Here is a 20,924-nt window from a genome sequence, read left to right on the forward strand (position 1 = left end):
CACCCCAGACCCAGGAGCCTCGACCTCGGGGCTGCCGTAGCAGTGGATGCTCTTCAGGTCAGTGCGGGTTAGAGAGAAGAAACATGCTTGGAGAAGGGTTAGAGATGTCTGTTCTTAAATGAAACAGTTCTGCCCTAGATCATGTGCCCAAGTAAATGTTTCTTGCCAATATATGAAGCAGTGATAGTTACACTATTCCTCTGCACTTTCAGTTGAGGAAGGTCTCTGTATGATATGAGTATTTACTGGGTGTTTAATTTTCTCTACACTGTGTTAAGCACTTGGGGTTCAAATAGTAGTGTTTCCCCAAGGAACTCAAGCTCATGAGAGAAAGAACACAGAGACATGATTTCAAGAAAATATAGTAGTTCTCTGAAAGTGGGGTGTCATGGCAGCCCAGAGGATGGGAGTGGAGGTGAAGACATTGCTCCTAATGACAAGAGGAACCGTAAGAGGAATGCTTCAGAGTAGTCCCGTTTTTCCTCCAGTGTCCCACAGAAGATCCTGGGGCATGACTGGTGTAGAGCAGGGGTCTACAGGTGTAGGAAGGGGGCTTGCTACATCTTGGGAGAAATTATGGCATCCCTGGTAGGACATTTTGGAGAGGAATGTTGGTGATTGAATTGGATATCTGTAGTCACTTTTATCCTATCTTCAGTGAACACTGCTGAGACCTTCCTTAGTGCCAGACCCTAAGCTGGGAATCATGAACACAGAGACGAGTAAGAATATGATCTCAGCTTTCACAGAACTCAGTCCAGTGAATAGCAAGTTATGAAAAGTGTAGTGATGGTGGCTTCATTAAAGCAAGTGGCTCATGCTGCATGGAGATGACCTCAGTGGATGGCTGGGTCCCCCTTCTGGTTGTTATCAACAGCTGGATGACTTGCTCTGGGCCAGTGACCCTGGATTTCTGTCAGGTGTCGGCATCTTAGGTACAAGCAACACCTCAGTTTCCTGTGGGGTCAAAACAGTTAACACTGCCAAGGTGATCAGAGGACACTAGTGACATCAGTAGCTACTGATGCGGTCCTAGCCAGCTAGGGAAATAAAGATGTAAGTTTAACAACGATTCTAAATTTGTTCTTAACATCATGAGCAGAGAGTATCTGTCTTCTAAGTTAAATACTTTTTAGACTTCAAGATTCACCCACGTCCAAAATAAAATCTATATCAGCCATATTACTGCCCTGAGTTGATTTCTCCCTGTCCTTACCAGAAGCCTGCACTATCTGGAGCACTGAGGCTGTCTCAAGGTAACTGATCTGCTCCCTGGATTCCAGGGTCACCCGCAGAGCCAGAGGTTGAAGGCACAGGCGTTGATATCTCCGACCGTTCTAACTCCAGGTTGATCTACCCCAATGCCCAGTATTGATCACACAGTAACAAGATGCCACCAAAATTTTGATTTGGGGCTATCATGTTGTAATTTTAATAAAATTTAATAGACATTATTTTTTAGAATAATTCTAGATTTACAGACAAATTGAGCTGATAGCACAGGGAATTCCCCTATTCTCTCTTGTCCCCTAGAACACAATTTCCTCTATCATTAGTTTCTTGCATTAGTGTGATACATGTTTACAATTGATCAATCAATATTGATATGTTATTATTAACTAAACTCCATAGTTTACATTAGGGTTCATTCTTTAAGTTTTATAGTTCTGTGGGTTTTGACAATTACCTAGTGTCATGAATCCTCAGTACAGTACCACACAAATTTCACTGCTGAAAACCTCCTTGTGCTCAACCAATTCACCCCTCCTCCACACTTGGCAATCACTGATCATTTCACTGTCTCTACCATTTTGACTTTCCTGGAATGTCCTAGTGTTGGAATCATACAGTGTGTAGAGTCACTAGACTAGTTTCTTCCTAGCATTATGGATTTAAAGTTCCTCCATGTCTTTTCATGGCCTGATAGCTCATTTCTTTTTATACCGAAACTGTGGTACAGATATACCACAGTTTGTTTAGCCATTCACTTAGTAAAGGACATTTTGGTTATTTCCAGTTTTTGACAAGTATGAGCAAAACTGTTGTAAATACCTGGATGCAAGTTTTTGAGTGAACATGTTTTCACATTACTGTGGTAAATACCTAAAACTGCTATTTGCAGGATTATGGAGCAAGGCTATGTTTAGCTTTGCAAAATAAAAATAAAAAATAAAACCTGCCAAACTGTTTTCCGAAGTGACTAGCATTTTGCATTTCCACTAGCAGTGAATGAGAGTCTCCGTTTCTCTGCATCTTTGACAGCCTTTGGTATTGTCACTTGTTTGGATTTGAGCCATTCTATTAGGTATATATTATAGTGTAGTGGCATCTCATTGGTTGAATATGCAATTTCCTAGTGACACATGGTTTCGAGCATCTTTATGGTATGCTTATTTGCCATCCATATGTCTTTTCTGGTGAAGTATCCAGATCTTTTGCCCATTTCTGAATTGGGTGGTTTGCTTTTTTATTATTGAGTTTTAAGAGTCCTTTATATATTTTGGACACCAGTCTTTGATCCGATCTGTATTTTGCCAATATTTTTTCCCCAGTCTATCACTTGTTTATTCATTTTCTTAACAATGTCTTTCACAGAGCAGAAGGTTTTAATTTTAATGAAGTTCAGCGTATCCATTTGTTTCTTTCTGGATTGTGCTTTTGACATTGTATCTGAGAAGTCATCGCTAAACCCACAGTCACCCAGATTTTCCCCTATGTCATCCTCTAGGAGTCTTACAGCTTTGCACCTTACATTCAGGTGTAAGATCCATTTTGTGAAAGGTGTAAAATCTGTGTCTAGATTTATTTATTTTTCACATGTGGATATCTAGTCATTCTAGCACCATTTGTTGAAAAGACTATCCTTTCCCTGTTAAATTGCCTTTGCACCTTTCTCAAAGATCAGTCTATTTCCGAGCTCTGTATTCTTTTCTGGTGACCTATTTGTCTGTTTTTTTCTTCCTTCACAAATTTCCATACTCTTTGGTTACTGTAGCTTTATAATTAGTGCTGAAGTCAACAGTGTCAGCTCTGTCAGTTCTGTGGGCATTTTTCTGATCTTTACCATGAGAACCTGGTTGGGCTCCAGGTGGTAAAACTTAGAAAAGTGTGAGATCCCCCCTAAATCTGGGCCCCAAGGAGTTTTGAATGCTCAAGCCAGGCCACCCTCAGCTTCTAGTAATCTGTCAGTACCATTTAAGTGCTCCTCCCATTTGCTGGTTTCAGCAGCTTCTGTTCCCTGTGTTTGCCTGTCTTTCTTGTTTTCAGCCTGGCAATTTGCCCTGTGACCTCTCCTCTAGGCCCTCTAATAAGGTTTGATAAATTTCAGTTTGTTCAGCTTTTTTCTTGTTGTGAGAACAAGTGGTGACCTCCTGACTCCTTACAAGTTGGAGTAGAAACCAGAAATTTCATTGAACAAGTTACTTGTAATAAAAGTCACTAATTGTAAATGTAGAACTGAATAATTTCAGTAGATATGTAGAATTTTGTAGCCATCACCTCAGTCACCTCTTAGAATACAGACTACATTTCTTCCCTCCCCAGATTCCTCAGAGGCTCTTTGCAGTCATTTTCCAATCCCTGGTCACCATGATGGAGCCTGAACAAAATTAAAATTTGGGAAACAGACATTACATTTCAGCTTTTATTAGATTGGGATTTTATCTAATGGACCATTGTCTTACTCTTGTGTCAACTAGAGGAGATATTTTATTCTAAGGACTTTCTTTGGGGGAACTTAGTAGTAGTTCTGTTTATTGCTCTCCTTGAATTGGTTTGTCTGTGCTGGTAACAGATAGTTGCTATCAAACCTTGTCTGGTGATCACAAGTGAAAGAGCTAAAAGAAAATCCTTCTATTAGAAATGTAGATGATGAATTTTCAGATAATGTTATGCAGAGTTACATTTGATTGTTTTTGAGCCGGAGTTTCGCTCTTGTTGTGCAGGCTGTAGTGCAATGTAGCGATCTTGGCTCACTGCAACCTCTGCCTCCTGGGTTCTAGCAATCCTCCTGCCTCAGCCTCCCGAGTACCTGGGATTACAGGCATGCACCACCATGCCAAGCTAATTTTGTATTTTTAGTGGAGACAGGGTTTCTCCATGTCGGTCAGGCTGGTCTTGAACTCCCAACTTCAGGTGATCTACCCTCCTCAGCCTCTCAAAGTGTTGGGATTACAGGCATGAGCCACCATGCTGGAGTGCTATGTGCAATCTCAGCTCACTGTAACTTCTACCTGTAGGGTTCAAGTGATTCTTGTGCCTCCGCCTTTCGAGTGGCTGGGATTACAGACATGCACCACCATGCCCGGCTAATTTTGTATTTTTAGTAGACAAAGAGTTTCTCCGTGTTGGTCAGGCTCATCTCGAACTACCAACCTCACGTGATCCATGCACCTTAGCTTCCCAAAGTACTGGGATTACATGCATGAGCCGCCACACCTGGCTGGGAGTTACATATTTAACATCTTTTTATTTTTCTTTCTTTCAGAAATTGGATTGGTAAGATTGAAGAGACACTTCTCACCTGCCTGAAATGCCCTTCATTATCTTCTTCAAGTTGCAAGGGCTCTGGAACAGCCCTTACAGTGCTCCCATAAAGGTAAGTATAGCATTTTACTGTAGCCCCTTGCTTTTTTTTCTTTTTTGTGCCTATAGGGATTAGCATACATGTATGTGAAAATATAACCAGAGTACAGATAGGCACCTGTAACTAGTTTTCTGTTGCTACCTATGAACGCATTATAACAAGTTAGTGGTTTGAAACCACAGAAATCAGGATTGATTGGGTTCTCTGATCAGGGTCTTAGGAGGCTGAAATCCAGTTACTGACTGCCTGTGTTTTTCATCTAGAGCTCAGGCTACTCTTCCAAGTTCACTACAGATGTATTGGCAGAATTCCTCTTCTTGTGGGTGGAGGACTGAGATCCCTTTTTCAGTCAGAGACACCCTGACTCCAGAGGCCACCTGCATTCTTTCTCACTTTTCCCATCTTCCAACCAACAACAGCCCATGGAATTCTTCTCCAGCTCCCATCCTCTATCTGACTATGTCTTCTCGTACCCACTAGAGAAATCTCTGACACTTAGGGAGTGATGTGATTCCATCTGGCGCACTCAGGAAAGCTCAGCCTTTGTATTAGTCTGTTCTTGCAGTGTTATAATGAATGACCTGGGTGATTTATAAAGAAAAATGTTTACTCAGATCAGGGTTCTGTGGTCTATGCAGGCTTCTGCTTCTGGGAAGACTTCAGGAAACTTATAATCATGGTGGAAGTGGAAGCATGCATGGTCTTCACATGGCCAGCGGGGGCTGGAGGTGGGGGGGAGAGAGGGGAGAGAGAGGAGAGAGAGAGAGAGAGAGAGAGAGAGGAGTAGGGGGAAGTGCTACATACTTTTAAACAACTAGATCTCATGGAAACTTTTTCATGCGACGGCACTTGGGGGATGGTGCTGAGCCATTAGAAACCATCCTCATGATCCAATAACCTCCCGCCAGGCCCCCCCCCAACACTCAGGATTATAATTCAACATGAGATTTGGGTGGGGACACAGAGCCAAACCATACCACTCTTTAAAGTCATATAACTGCCGTGTAACAACATAACCACAGAAATGTCTCATCAGCTTAACAGGTTCCAGAGATAAGGGTACAGCAGGTTTGGAGACCATTTTAGAAATTCCACCTATCACAGTTCAACTTCTAGTCCGCAGACATTCACGTTCCTCACAGATGCAAAGTTCATTCAACCTCTCACCTAAGGTTTCCAGGTTTCCTGTCATGAATGCATTAGTTCAAAGTGAAAAATGTCATGTAGCTCTAATCTGATCGAAAGTTTAAAATCTCATTTAAATCATCTACACCAAGTGTGATTGAGGCTTCTGAGGGTGTCCATTAAGTACAGATTCTTTTTTGTTTTTGTTTTTGAGAGTGAGTCTTGGTCTGTGACCCATGCTGGAGTGCAGTGGTGTGATCTTGGGTTACTGCAACTTCTGCCTCCTGGGTTCAAGTGATTCTCCTGCCTCAGCCTCTTGAGTAGCTGAGATTACAGGCATGCACCACTGGATTCAGCTAATTGTTTTGTATTTTTAGTAGAGATGGGGTTTTGCCCTGTTGGCCAGGCTAGTCTGAAACTCCTGACCTCAGGGGATCCATCCCCCTAGGCCTCTCAAAGTACTAGGATTACAGGCATAAGCCACCTTGCCTGGCCCAAGTACAGATCCTTGATATAATTCCCTTACCTCTGTTGACCTGTGAAACTGAGCAAACAGCTTATCTGTCCTCAATGTGCACTGGTGGGACAGTCACAGAATAACGATGCTAGTGATTCTTGTTCAAAAAGAGGGAAAGTGGAGGGAACAAAGTCACTCATCCAAAACCATTTTGAAATGGGGCCGAGCAAATTCCAGCAGGAATTTCTTGATTAGGCTTCTCAGCCTGGAACAAACCCTCTGTGACAGGGGGCTTTGTCTCTGGGCTCTGCATTTTTTTCTATTGTTACTGAAAACATTTTATTTTTCTTCTTCCCCCGCTCTTTTGGTTCTTCCCCTTTCTCCTCATGACAGCATCCTCCACTTAATCCTTGTTGCATCATCTCCAGCAGAATTGGTCAGATATTGCCCATGTCATGGTCCTGACCATCTCCATGAGGGGCTGTCCTTGTGAGCCCGTGCTCCTCTTCACTCACCTGACGTCTCGCAGTCATGATTCCTTTCAGCTGCCCTGGCTGGCTTAGGAGAAAACCTAAGACTCTAGAGTCCCAGAACAAATCTCTGCCCTCTCTGTCTCCAGGAGAGGAAGAAAATAACAGGGATCTTCATGGAGAAATGACCCAGGTGAGGGCCTGGACTCTCCAGCAGTTAGAGCAGAAGAAAGTTTTTGAAGAAGAATGGAGGAGCTGAGAGCGCAGGCCAGGAAAGCAGGATTGTGTGAAACGCTATTTAATGCTGTGTGCTCCCTGCCCCGATCTAGTAGCTAGTGAATGACAGCTGACCAAGTATAAATGCCAGGACTATAGAACTGTGATAGAGTTTGTCCAAAGAAAGGGGCTTTTACTCTTTGTTATCACAGTGGAAATTGCTGTTTTTCATGTAAAGTTTCTGAAAGGCAGCAGTGAGCTTCTGGAGGGTGAGTTACCTGCTCTGCACAGGGAGGCTGAGGCCAAGGCTTGTGTGTGGGATCTGCTGCCACCAAGCGGTGAGGGAGGGAGCCCGGGAGAGTCTCAGTCTTTCTGGGCTTCAGGTTTCTCATAGGTAAGGTAGTGGCTTTTTGTACCTCTCCGAGGTCCCTTCCTGCTCTGTTTTCTCTGAGTCTCTGAGGAATTGAGATGGTTTTCAATGCTGCCTGGGACCTTCAGCTGAGACCTGACTCTGTGTGTCTCCTGCAGGAGCCCGAGCTGAGTCTACACGCCGGAATCCCAGAGCTGAGGGAACAGGTGAAAGAAAGAAAGTCAGCAGGTTTAGGAGATGAGAATAATCCACAAAGGGCAAGGCATTGGTAAATGAAAACCAAAGAAGGGGAGAATAAGGACAGGCTGGGACAGAAGCCTGAGGGGAAATGGGCAATGCCTATGATCATTTAAATTATCAAGGAGCAGCATGAGCTGAGCAGTGGGGTCTGGGAAACTTACTCCACAGGAATCTCCTGCCTCTGGCCAGAGAGAGCCATAGGTTAAATCAGAGCTGGTTATAGTGAGGGGCAGCTTCAACTCCAGGAGGGGGAGCATGTGACCGTGAGCCTCCACCCCAGACCCGGGAGCCTCGACCTTGGGGCTGCCTAACAGTGTATGCTCTTCAGGTCAGTGTGGGTTAGAGGGAATAACCGTGCTTGGAGAAAGGTTGGAGATGTCCATTCTTACATCGAACAGCTCTGCCCTAGGTCAGGTGCCAGAGTAAGTGTCCCTTGCTTGTATATGAAGCAGTGATCCTTATACTATTCCTCTGCACCTTCAGTTGAGGGAAGTTTCCCATAAATATTTATTATTTACTTTTCTTTATACTATGCTAAGCACTTGGAATTCAGGTATTTAATGTCTCTAAAGAAACTGAAGCCAGTGAGTGGAAGAACACAAACAGATGATTTCAACAAGATACGGTAGTTCTACCCAACTGAGGTGTTGTGGGAGCCCGGAGGATGGGAGGGTGTGTCAAAGGACATCGCTCCTAATGACGGGGGAAGCATAAGAGAACATTTTCAGATTGGCTGGGTGCAGTGGCTCACGCCTATAATTCTGAGCACTTTGGGAGGCCGAGGTGGGTGGAACACAAAGTCAAGAGATTGAGATTATCCTGGTCAACATGGTGAAACCCCATCTCTACTGAAAATACAAAAAAATTAGCTGGGCATGGTGGTGCGCACCTGTAGTCCCAGCTACTTGGGAGGCTGAGGCAGGAGAATTACTTGAACCCAGGAGGCGGAGGTTGCAGTGAGCCAAGATCACGCCATTGCACTCAAGCCTGGGTAACTAGAGTGAAACTCCACCTCAAAAAAAAAAAATTCAGAACAGGCTAGTCTTCCTTCAAGCTCCCACAGGAGAGGATCCAGGTTCAGGGATGGTGTAGGGCAGGCACCTCTCTAGGGAAGGGGATTTGCAGCATTCTGAGAGAAAGAGCATCCTTACAAGATATTGGGGACAGAAATATAGGTGAAAGGGTCGGAGGTTTCTAATCAATTTTATTCAGTCATGGATGAACACTGCTGAGAGGCCCCTCTGTGCTGGGCCCTTAGCTAAGAACCATGACCACAGAGGTGAGTAAAATAGGATCCCAGCTTTCACACAATTGTCAGTCTAGTGACTGGTGGTTCATGAGAAGTGTAGTGATGGTGGGTTCATCGGAACCAGTGGCCGATGCCACATGAGATGACCTCAGTGGATGGCCTGGGCCAGTAACCCTGGACTTCAGCCATGTTTCAGCATCTCAAGGTACAGCACACCAATGCCTCAGCTCCATGTTGAGTCAAAGTAGTTAACACAGCCAAGGTATTCAGAGGACACTGGTGATACCAGCAGCTATGGAGTGTTTCCAGCTGGGGAAACAAAGAAGTAAATTTAATAAGTCTTCTAAAATTGTCCTTGCCATAATGATAAATAACTTTATCTTGATAATGAATTATATCCTGGCAAATTAATTACAATTTGCCATAATGAGAAATAACTTTATGCTGAGTACAGCTGACACACAAGCCCTTGAGGACACATGTCTGAGGATTCTGATGAAGATATGATGTCCAAATGTGTACACATTTGGACCTACAGTCCAGCTTTGAAACAGTGGAAGACCCAGTTTCAAATTCAAGGTTGCTTTGAGTAGAAATTCACTTTACCTCTCTTTGCATGGCAATGGGTCCAGTCTTCCCTAAGCTGCCCCTTACAAGAAAAGGAATCATACTGGTAAGATTTCAGACTTAGCAGACATGGGTAAGTAAGGAAGTCTTACAAATCTCTTCTAGCCACCTAGCAAGAAACCAGAAATGCTTCAGCAAGTTCATTCACATTCAGGACAGTTGTGTGCATTAGATCACAGACCCTGAGACATGAAGAACAGACCCCCTAACAAGGGAAAATATTTCTTCCTGTCCTAGGACATCACTGCCAACTTCAGGGAAGTGAGAACACAGCTGCCCGCTTTACAGTATGGGTTACTTTTGTGCCTGGAATGTGTCTGACATCCTGAGACCTGTACCCATTTCAGGGAGGCTTGGGAGGAGCCTGAATCACGGATGGAATTGGACAGTGCATGGAGATGGTTGAGCAGGATGAGGGTAAGTGCAGGGGCATGGCCAGGTCATACTGGGAGACAATGAGCGGCACTGATGGGGACAGACAAAGAGAAAGTCAACAGTTTGCGCTTCAGCATCAGAAACTCAAACCAATAACGAATTTGCTTTTATAAGTAATAAGTATTTTTCTATTTACATGAGAATTTAATCTCCAAAGAGAAATCATAAAAATAGTAAGTCCAGGGCATAAAACGTGAATCATAGCTGATATTTATTCTTTCTAAATAGAGCTATCAGTAAAATCTTCTTCATAAAACATATATTGTGGTTACAAAAAGGCAAAAGTCAGCCGGGTGTGGCAGCTCATGCCAGAAGTCCCAGCATTTTGGGAGGCCGAGGCGGGTGGATCATGACGTCAGGTTATCAAGGTCATCTTGACCAACATGCTGAAACCCTGTCTCTGCTAAAAACACAAAACATAGCAGGGCGTGCTGGCATGTGCCTGTAGTCCCAGCTACTCAGGAAACGGAGGCAGGAGAATTGCTTGAACGTGGGAGGCAGAGGTTGCAGTGAACCGAGATTGTACCACTGCATTTCAGCCTGGTGACAGAGCAAGACTCTGTCAAAAAAAAAAAGAGAAAGAAGAAGAAGAAAGAAAGAAAGAAAGAGAAAGAGAGAAAGAAAGAAAGAGAGAAAGAAGAAAAAGAAAAGAAAGTAAGAAAAATAGCAAAAGTCTTAGTAAAAATAATTGGTGTTCCTTAGAAGAAAATTATAGTCAAGGGAAGACCAAGTCTCATACTTCTCTTGTATATTCCTAAGTTCCAGGGAAATTCCAGGTAATAGAGGTTATTTCCCATGCTGTTAAAGCAAGGTTGCAGACACTTCTGAATTTTGGGCCCAATACTCTAGGAGGGAACAGCTCTGTCCTGGAAAATAATACAGGAATTGATACTCTTCCTATGACTCATTGTGGTCATTCATCCAGCATCACAGAAACCAAAAATGGAAATATGACCAAATTCATGATTTTCTAGCCCTCTTGTTCAGGTTTCTTACCTGATTCTTAGGATAACAGCATTACTTTGAAGATTATGATGAAGATATGCTGTCCAAATATGTGCACACTTTTGAATAAAATGCCTGGTACAAATTGGTCAACAAATAATAACTGAATAATTATATGAATATTTACTGAATGACATGGATCCTATGAATAATTATGGAATAATTATTGTAATTGCTTTTACTAGCCGTTCTCAAAACTCATCTATGTGTGACCTCAAGAAAGCCACATAACTTTGTGAACCTGCAGGTTCATCATTTTTAAAATGAAGAAACCTGACAGCTTGTCATTCTGCCACAGGTCAGGCCTCCCAGATACCAGAACATACATTTACTTAAAGCCTTTGATATATCTCAAAGCAGTATCCTTACAGTGTAGTTGGAGGATGGTGGGGGCTGCAGAGAGGCACGCTTTCCAGTGGGATTGATCCAGTCCTCCTTCCTTCATTGCCACATGAATGCTGGGCAGCCCAGGGTCACACCCATTGCACCCTCAACTCAGGCAAGCCCAGCAGCCAAACATAGGAGACCTGGGCTACAGAACAGTCTCCCAAGTCTCAGGCTCACAAAACCTAGGTGGCAATGAAAGCTGAGAAAGTGAGGAGGTGGTTCAGGTGATCACTCTTCCCTACTCGTTCCTCTCATCTCAAATTCACCTTCTATTGCACAGCAACACGGAGGACCACCAACCACCCCTGACTATCACCTTGATCTTGCTGTGTTTGGTTAGTGGGATGCAACCACACATCAATGGTGTTAGACCAACTCAGAAAAATATCTATCAAACAGTATTCCATAAGGACCACTCATGGCCCTGTTATTTTCAACATATGGAAAAAACAAAATGAAAACAAAATCATATCAGGTTTACAAGATTTCCCAAGAAAGATGGTCACACGTGTTTTCAGGAGATCTCTATAGAAATGATATTGATGACTTGATACCTTGAAAAGAGCTCTTCTGGGACTAGAATGATACCCATAAGTGACAAGAATGAGATGTAGTGTGCAGTCACATTAAAAAACAAATCACTCCACATAGAGGAAGCTTTGGACATAGGGACATCACACTGGTCTTAAGTGTAATAAAAAGCTTCTTCTGCCACAAACATCAGTGTAGTGGTATCTGCCAGTAAGAAAAGCTAAATCAGCATAACCATGGGATGCAGCAAGAAGAATATTGAGCCAGGAAAGAAAACATTTTTAAGAAATGAATTACTCATTGACTTTCTAGTGGATACAGAAAAAATTGCAGAAGACTCAGAGGATATCATGACAGTGTAATAGATTGATATCTTAAACTTGTGGAAAAGCCTTAAATTCTGTTTTAACATTTGAGAAGGAGAGGTGACTGACTTCATGACCAGCATTAAGAAGGTATCATGTGTTGGGAAACTGTTTCTGCCTTGACGGTTTTATACACATAAGAGATGAAAAATGAGGCACATGCTTAGATGTATTGGGAATGAAATGGGACTGTGGCATTGTCACAACAGTACACAAATACTGAGAGTGGCTTATAGAGTAATGGTCCCCATCTGTTGTGACCTCAGGTGAGACCAGGAGGCCTGTGTTTTAGCAAACCCTGGGCAATGGAATGAAGGGCTCCTAAGATTCCATGACACGCCCAGCTTCGAATTCTGTTATTGCAACAGCAGACCGTTACCTGGGACACTGCCCACTATCTCCCACACTCTTGTGAGAGTCTGAGCTGCAGAGAGCGCCTTCAGTTCTCAGCTCAAGCATTTCCAACCTTGTTTTTGTGGTTAAGGACCCTAAAGTGCTGTGAGGAGGGATCAAGTTTTTCTCAACAGTAAGTTAACAATTTGAGTTAACTGACATCCCTAGTCCTGATTAAAACTATTTGGTTTCCAGTTTTTAACCCGTCATGTGTTTGGATTTCTTCTCCCCAGTCCCTGGCTCTCCCTGTGGTGCCCCAAATGTCAGCATGGTGGCATCTGGCAGGACGTGTTCCAGGAAGACCACAGAGACGAACTTTCCAGATACCATCGAGAATTCCTACTCCCAGCAGGAAGAGACCAAACCGAATATTAGAGCCAGCAAAAATAGACTTCTTATGAGCCAGGTGGCCTACTTCCTGAACTACCAGCTGAAGACATACAGTAAGTTCTATAGGTTGACCACCATGAAAGTGATGAATGATGTCCTGTCTTGTCTCGAGAAACTAACCATTCTCTTCATCAAAATTAGTTTCATCCTTCCCATACTTGTAGAAAATAGCAATGGGTATTTTAACATTTAGTTAAAGATGGAAGACTGGCGAAAGTATTTAGCAACTTTTCCACGTCTTCAGTAAGGTGGGTGTGGGACTGGGGTTACAATCCTAGCTATTGATTTCTGACACAGGCACAGAACCACCTGTTTTTCTCAGCAAAAGACTAAATCATGTTTAAAGGAATCCTCTCTGTACCACCTAAGATTCTGCAGACAAGTAGCATCTAGACTGTTGGTCTAAATGCCTGACGCTACTGAACTTCCATTTGGTTCTGGTTTCTGCTAAGGCCCAGTAGGCAAATCTGAGTTCTGGGGACACTGGGGGAAACACAGTGATAGCACACAGTACCTGCTGTGAGGAGCTTGAAGGGAACCCTGCTCCTAACAGAACCTGTGGTATCTGTAAGTGGCACCATCAAGAGCAAGGAGTACCCTGGTACTGGTGACTCAACTCCCCAATTAGCTAGCATCCCTGGTGGGCACCACCACACCTGGCTAACTTTTGTATATTTAGTAGAGGCGGGGTTTCACCATGTTGGCCAGGCTGGTCTTGAACTCCTGAAGTCAAGTGATCTGCCTGCTTGAGCCTCCTAAAGTGCTGGGATTCCTGGCATGAGCCACCATGCCTGCTCCACAGATTCTTTTTTCAGTAAAGGTTGTTAGAATTCATCCCTTGGTCCAGGCTCCTATATAAATTTCTCTAACAATTGATTGGCAATGATATATGATTAGATAAATCAGTATTGCAGCAGCCCTTCTGGAAAGCAGGGCAATTTTTGAGGATTTTGGGGAAAAGGTTTAATTTTTTGCACTGACTTAGGTCAGAGGATGTGATTAAGATCTACCATATGAGGGAGATTTTGTCCCATGGTTCTGAAAAGCAGGCTCATATACTTCTAGGGCGACTTAATCTAGGGACCGTTAGAAAATTACTGTCAGAATACCACATTCTTACACTGAGAATATTTTAAGTTCTTGTGCTATGATCGAACACTGATTTGGTCTTGTGTGAAGTGTGATTTGCTTAATGTGACCTGCTCTTCTGAATTTGTTTATAGAAGTTCGAAAAGATCATGACGAAGAACAGAAATGCAGAGACAGCAAAAATAAACTTCTTATGAGTCAAGTGGCCTACTACCTGGGCTGCCGGCTGAAGACGGAAGGTAGTTTCTATAGGTTCACTGTCACGAAAGTGCTGAACAATGTCCTGTCTTTTTTCTGATAAGTGGTACACTCTCTTCTTCAAAGTTAATTTCATCCTTCCCATAAGTCTAGGAATATAGCAATGGGTATTTTAGCATTTAGTTAAAGATGGAAGACAGAGGCCAATGTATTTAGCAACTTTTCCACGTCTGCAGTAAGGCGGGTGTGGGACTAGTGTTAATATCCCAGCAAATGATCCTGACACAAGCACAGAACCACCTGTATTTCTCAGCAAGAGGCTAAATCATGTTTGCAGGAACCCTCTCTGTACCATATAAGATCCTGCAGAACTTATAAGCAAGATAAAGGTAGAAGTGTTTATTTCCAGGTTTCAAGGTGACTGAGTAGTTAAGACAAGTTGACTTTAAGGACATCAAGAGAGGAAGTAAGAAGAGTAAAAGAGGAGAAAAAACATATTCAAATCATAGGAAAGGCTGTCAGTGACATCGCTCAGTCCCGATTAAACCAATTTGATGTCACCATTTTCTAACCCATCATGTGTTTGTGTTTCTTCTCCCCAGTCCCTGGCTATCTGTGTTCTGCCCCAAACGTCAGCATGGTGGCATCTGGCAGGCCTCCTTCCAGAAAAAACACGGAGGTGAACGTTCCAGAAGGCATTGAGAAATCCTGCTCCCAGCAGGAAGAAAACAAACCAAATTACAGAGTCAGCAAAAATAGACTTCTTGTGTGTCAGGTGGCCTACTTCCTGAACTACCGGCTGAAGACATACAGTAAGTTCTATAGGTTGACCACCACAAAAGTGATGAATGATGTCCTGCGTTGTCTTGAGAAACTAACCGATTTCTTCATCAAAATTAATTTTATCCTTCCCATACTTGCAGAAAATAGCAATGGGTACTTTAACATTTTGTTAAAGATGGAAGACAGAGGCCAAAGTGTTTAGCAACTTGTCCATGTCTTCAGTAAGGTGCGTGTGGGACTAAGGTTAGAATCCCAGCTATTGATTTCTGACACAGGCACAGAAACACCTGTTTTTCTCAGCAAGTGGCTAAATCCATGTTTACAAGAATCCTCTCTGTACCACCTAAGATCCCACAGACAAGTAGCATCTAGTCTGTTGGTCGAAATGTCTGAGGCTACTGAACTTCCATTTGGTTCCGGTTTCTGCTGAGGCCCAGTAGGCAAAGCAGTGTTCTGCAGACACCGGCAGAAACACAGTGATAGCACACAGTACCTCCTGTGAGGATCTCAAGGAGGACCCTGCTCCTAATAGAACCTGTGGTATCTGTAAATGGCACCATCAAGAGCAAGGAGTACCCTGCTACTGGTGCCTCAACCCCCCCTTTAGCTGGGATCCCTAGTGGGCACCAAAGCCCCTGGCTAATCTTTGTATTTATAGTAAAGGCAGGGTTTCACCATGTTGCACAGGCTGGTCTTGAACTATTGAGGTCAAGTGATCTGCCCTTCTGGGCCTCCTAAAATGCTGGAATTCCATGCATGAGACACCGGGCTGGCTCCACAGGTTCTTTTTTCAGTAAAGGTTGTTAGAATTCATCCCTTGGTCCAGTCTCCTATGTAAATTTCTCTAACCATTCATTGACCATGATATATGATGAGATAAATTGGTATTGCAGCAATTGTTCTGGTAAGTAGTTAGTGCAATTTTTGAAGATCTTTGGGAAAAAGTTTTAATTATTTGCCCTGACTTAGGTCAGAGGATATGTGATGAAGATCCACCAGATGACGGAGATTTTTTCCCATGGATCTGAAAAGTAGGCTCATCTACTTCTGAGGCAACTTAATCTAGGGCCTGTTAGAACATTCCCATCAGAATATCACATTCTTACACTGAGAATATTTTACGTCCTTGTGCTATGACTGCACACTGATTTGGTCTTGTGTGAAGTGCGATTTGCTTAATGTGACCTGCTCTTCTGAATTTGTTTACAGAAGATCGAGAAGATCACGATGAAGAACAGAAATGCAGAGACAGCAAAAATAAACTTCTTATGAGTCAAGTGGCCTACTACCTTGGCTGCCGGCTGCAGACGGAAGGTAAGTTCTATAGGTTCACTCTCACTAAAGTGATGAACAATGTCCTGTCTGGTCTATAAGAAATGATACACTCTTTTCTTCAAAGTTAATTTCATCCTTCCCATACTTCTAGGAAAATAACAGTGGGTATTTTAACATTTAGTTAAAGATGGAAGACAGAGGCCAAAGTATTTAGCAACTTTTCCATATCTACAGTAAGGCGGGTGTGGGACTAGAGTTAATATCCCAGCTATTGATTCCTGACACAGGCACAGAACCACCTGTTCTTCTCAGCAAGAGGCTAAATCATGTTTACAGGAATCCTCTCTGTACCATATAAGATCCTGCAGAACTCATAAACAAGATAAGGATAGGAGGGTTTATGTCCTGGCTTCAAGGTGACTGAGTAGCTAAGACAAGTTGACTTTAAGGAGATCAGGAGTGGAGATGAGAAGAGTAAAAGCGGGCAAACGACATCTTCAGATCAGTAGGCAAGGCTGTCAGTGACATCCTTCAGTCCCGATTGAACCAATTTGATGTCACCAGTTTCTAATCCATTGTGTGTTTGGGTTTCTTCTCTCCAGTACCTGGCTTTCTGTGTTCTGCCCCAAACATCAGCAAGGTGGCATCTGACAGGACTCCTTCCAGAAAAAACACAGAGCTGAACGTTCCAGAAGGCATTGAGAAATCCTGCTCCGAACAGGAAAATAACAAACCGAATATTGGAGTCAGCAAAAATAGACTTCTTATGAGTCCGGTGGACTACTCCCTGAACTATCGGCTGAAGACATACAGTAAGTCCTATAGGTTGACCACCACGAAAGTGATGAATGATGTCCTGTCTTGTCTCGAGAAACTAACCACTCTCCATCAAAATTAATTTCATCCTTCCCATACTTGTAGAAAATAGCAGTGGGTATTTTAACATTTAGTTAAAATGGAAGACAGATGCCAAAATATTTAGCAACATTTCCACATCTGCAGTAAGGTGGGTGTGGGGCTGGGATTACAATCCCTGCTATTGATTCCTGACACAGGCACAAAACCACCTGTTTTTCTCAGCAAGAGGCTGAATCCATGTTTACAGGAATCCTCTCTGTACCATATAAGATCCTACAGTCAAGCAGCATCTAGTCTGTTGGTCTAAAGGTCTGAGGCTACTGAACTTCCATGCAGTTCTGGTTTCTGCTAATGACCCAGTAGGCAAAGCTGTGTTCTGGGGACCCTGGGGGAAACACGGTGATAGCAGACATTACCCCCTTTGAGGAGCTTAAAGGGGACCCTTCTCCTAATAGAACCTGTGGTATCTGTAAGTGGCACCATCAAGAGCTGGGAGTACCCTGGTACTGGTGCCTCAGCCTGCCAATTAGCTGGGATCCCCGGTGGGCACCACCACACCTGGCTAATTTTTGTACTTTATGTAAAGGCAAGGTTTCGCCATGTTGTCCAGGCTGGTCTGGAACTCCTGAGGTCAGGTGATCTGTGTGCCTGGGCCTCCTAAGTTGCTTGGATTCCAGGTGTGAGCCACCATGCTGGCTCCACAGATTCATTTTAAAGTAAAGGTTGTTAGAATGCATCCATTCGTGCAGTCTCCTTATAAATTTCTCTAAACATTCATTGACCATGATATATGATGAGATAATTAGTATTGCAGCAACCCTTCTGGAAAGTAGTTAGGGCAATTTTCGAAGATTTTGGGGGAAAAAGTTTTAATCGTTTGCACTGACTTAGATCACAGGACAGATGATTAATATCTACAAGATGAGAGAGATTTTGTCCCATGGGTATGAAAAGCAGCCTCATCCTCTTCTGACGTGACTTAATCTAGGGCCCGATAGAACATTCCAGTCAGAATATCACATTATTACGCTGAGAATATTTTATGTCCTTGTGCTATGACTGGACACTGATTTGGTCTGTGTGAAGTGTGACTTGCTCAATGTGACCTGCTCCTCTGAATTTATTTACAGAAGATCGAAAAGATCTTGAAGAAGAACAGAAATACAGAAGCAGGAAAAATAAACTTCTTATGAGTCAAGCAGCTTACTACCCAGGCTGCCGGCTGAAGACAAGGTAGGTTCTATAGATTCTCCATTACGAAAGTGCTGAACAATATTCTGTCTTTTCTGTGAAACTGAACACTCTCTCCATCAGAATTTATTAAATTTTTCCCATACTTCTAGGTAAATATAAATGGCTACCTTAACATTTTGTTAAAAATGGATGAGAGAGACCACAGTATGTAGCACCTTTTCCACGTCTGCAGTAAGGCAGGTGTAGGACTAAGGGTAAAGTCTCAGCTGTTCATTTCTGACACAGGTGCACAACCATGTGTGTTTCTCAGCAAGAGGCTGTTGATTTCTGAAACAGGCACAGAAGCACCTGTGTTTCTCAGCAAGAGGCTAAATCATGTTTACAGGAATCCTCTCTGTACCATCTAACATCCTACAGAAAAGTAGCATCTAGTCTGTTGGTCTAAATGTCTAAGGCTACTGAACTTCCATTCGGTTCCCATTTCTGCTGAGGCCCAGTAGGCAAAGCAGTGTTCTGGGGACACTGGGGTAAACATGGTGATGGCACACAGTACCCACTGTGAAGAGCTTGAAGGGGACCCTGCTCCTAATAGAACCTGTGGTATCGGTAAGTGACACCATCAAGAGCACGGAGTACCATTGAATTGGTGACTCAGCCTCCCAGTTAGCTGGGATCCCTGGTGGATACCACCACACTTGGATAGTTTTTGTAATTTTGGTAGAGGCGGGGTTTCACAGTGTTGGCTAGGCTGGTCTTCAACTCCTGAGGTCAAGTGATCTCCCTTCCTGGGCCTCCAAAGTTGCTCCGATTCCAGGTGTCAGTCACTCTGCTGACTCCACAGATTCTTTCTTATGTAAAGGTTGTTAGAATTCATCTGTCGGTCCAGTCTCCTATGTAAATTTCTCTAGCTATTCGTTCACCATCATATATGATAAGTTAAATCAGTATAGCTGCAATGCTTCTGGAAAGTAGTTAGGGCAATGTGTGAAGATTTTTGGGAAGAGGTTTTAATGCTTGTGCTGACTTGGGTCAGAGAATACATGATTAAGATCTAGCAGATGAGGGAGATTTTGTCCCATGGATCTGAAAAGCAGGCTCATCTACTTCTAGCGTGACTTAATCTAGGTACCAGTAGAACATTCCTATCAGAATATCGCATTCTTAAACTGAGAATATTTTTCATTTTTGTGATATGACTAGACACTGATTTGGTCTTGTGTGAAGTGTGATTTGCTTAATGTGACCTTTTCTTCTGAATTGGTTTACAGAAGATCGGAAACGTCATGAGGAGGAACAGAAACACAAAGTCAGCAAAAATAAACTTCTTACGAGTCAAGTGTCCCGCTACCCGGGCTGCAGGCTGAAGACAGAAAGTAAGTTCCATAGGTTCACCTTCATGCAAGTCCTGAAGGAAGTTCTGTGTTTTCTCTGAGAAACTAAAGGCTCTCTTCATCAGAATTAATTTCACTTTTGCCATACGTCTAAGAAAATATAAATGAGTATTTTAATATTTTGTTAAAAATGGACAATAGAGGCCAAAGTATGTAGCAACTTTTCTACATCTGTTGTAAGGCAGGTGTGGGACTGAGGGTAAAGTCTCAGGTGTTGATTTCTGACACAGGCGCAGAAGCACCTGTGTTTCTCAGCAAGAGGCTAAATCATGTTTACAGGAATCCTCTCTATACCACCTAAGTGCTGCAGACAAGTAGCATCTAGTCTGTTGGTCTAAATGTCTGAGGCTACTGAACTTCCATTGGGTTCCCGTTTCTGCTGTGGCCTAGTAGGCAAAGCAGTGTTCTGGGGACACTGGGGAAAATGCAGTGATTGCACACAGTACCCACTGTGAGGAGCTTGAAGGGGACCCTGCTCCTAATAGAAACTGTGGTATCGGTAAGTGACACCATCAAGAGCAGGGAGTACCATTGTATTGGTGACCCAGCCTCCCAGTTAGCTGAGGTCCCTGATGGATACCACCACACTTGGCTAGCTTTTGTATTTTTAGTAGAGGCGGAGTTTCACCATGTTGGCCAGGCTGGTCTTGAACTCCTAAGGTCAAGTGATCTCCCTTCCTGGGCCTCCTAAATTGCTCCGATTCCACATGTTAGTCACTGCTGACTCCACAGATTCTTTTTTATGTAAAGGTTGTTAGAATTCATCTGTCAGTCCAGTCTCCTATGTAAATTTCTCTAACCATATGTTCACCATCATATTTGATAAGATAAATCAGTATAGCTGCAATGCTTCTGGAAAGTAGTTAGGGCAATTTTTGAAGATTTGGGGGAAAAAGCTTTAATTGCTTGTGCTGACTTAGGTCAGAGGATACATGATTAAGATCTAGCAGATGAGGGAGATTTTCTTTCATGGATTTGAAAAGTAGGCTCATCTACTTCGAGGGCGACTTAATCTAGGGACCAGTAGAACACTCCCATCAGAATATCACATTCTATTTTTCATTTTTGTGATATGACTAGATACTGATTTGGTCTTGTGTGAAGTGCGATTTGCTTAATCTGACCTGCTCTTTTGAATTTGCTTACAGAAGATCGGAAACATCATGGGGAGGAACAGAGATACAAAGACAGCAAAAATAAACTTCTTACCAGTCAAGTGGCCCACTACCCCGGCTGCAGGCTGAAGACAGAAAGTAAGTTCCATAGGTTCACCATCACCAGAGTGCTGAAC

General features: G+C 43.1%; 1 protein-coding gene across 2 annotated transcripts in view; it reads left to right on the forward strand.

The window, feature by feature from the left end:
• The window catches only part of LOC108296525, a 24,686-nt gene extending 3,812 nt beyond the window's left edge, over positions 1–20,874 (forward strand). The window contains exons 3-12 of one of the 2 annotated variants that reach the window (XM_017519010.2): positions 4,487–4,597; positions 9,577–9,756; positions 12,689–12,898; positions 14,069–14,173; positions 14,735–14,944; positions 16,125–16,229; positions 16,793–17,002; positions 18,179–18,281; positions 19,511–19,615; positions 20,782–20,874. In XM_017519010.2, the coding sequence (XP_017374499.1) occupies positions 9,732–9,756; positions 12,689–12,898; positions 14,069–14,173; positions 14,735–14,944; positions 16,125–16,229; positions 16,793–17,002; positions 18,179–18,281; positions 19,511–19,529 (987 nt within the window). In that variant the 5' untranslated portion in view covers positions 4,487–4,597; positions 9,577–9,731 and the 3' untranslated portion in view covers positions 19,530–19,615; positions 20,782–20,874. The remainder of the gene's footprint in view (positions 1–4,486; positions 4,598–9,576; positions 9,757–12,688; positions 12,899–14,068; positions 14,174–14,734; positions 14,945–16,124; positions 16,230–16,792; positions 17,003–18,178; positions 18,282–19,510; positions 19,616–20,781) is intronic. The other variant, XM_037735074.1, reaches the window with a different exon arrangement.
• The last annotated feature ends 50 nt before the right edge of the window (positions 20,875–20,924 follow it).

Source organism: Cebus imitator, unplaced genomic scaffold (assembly GCF_001604975.1).
Source record: "Cebus imitator isolate Cc_AM_T3 unplaced genomic scaffold, Cebus_imitator-1.0 Scaffold721, whole genome shotgun sequence".
NCBI lineage: Eukaryota > Metazoa > Chordata > Mammalia > Primates > Cebidae > Cebus > Cebus imitator.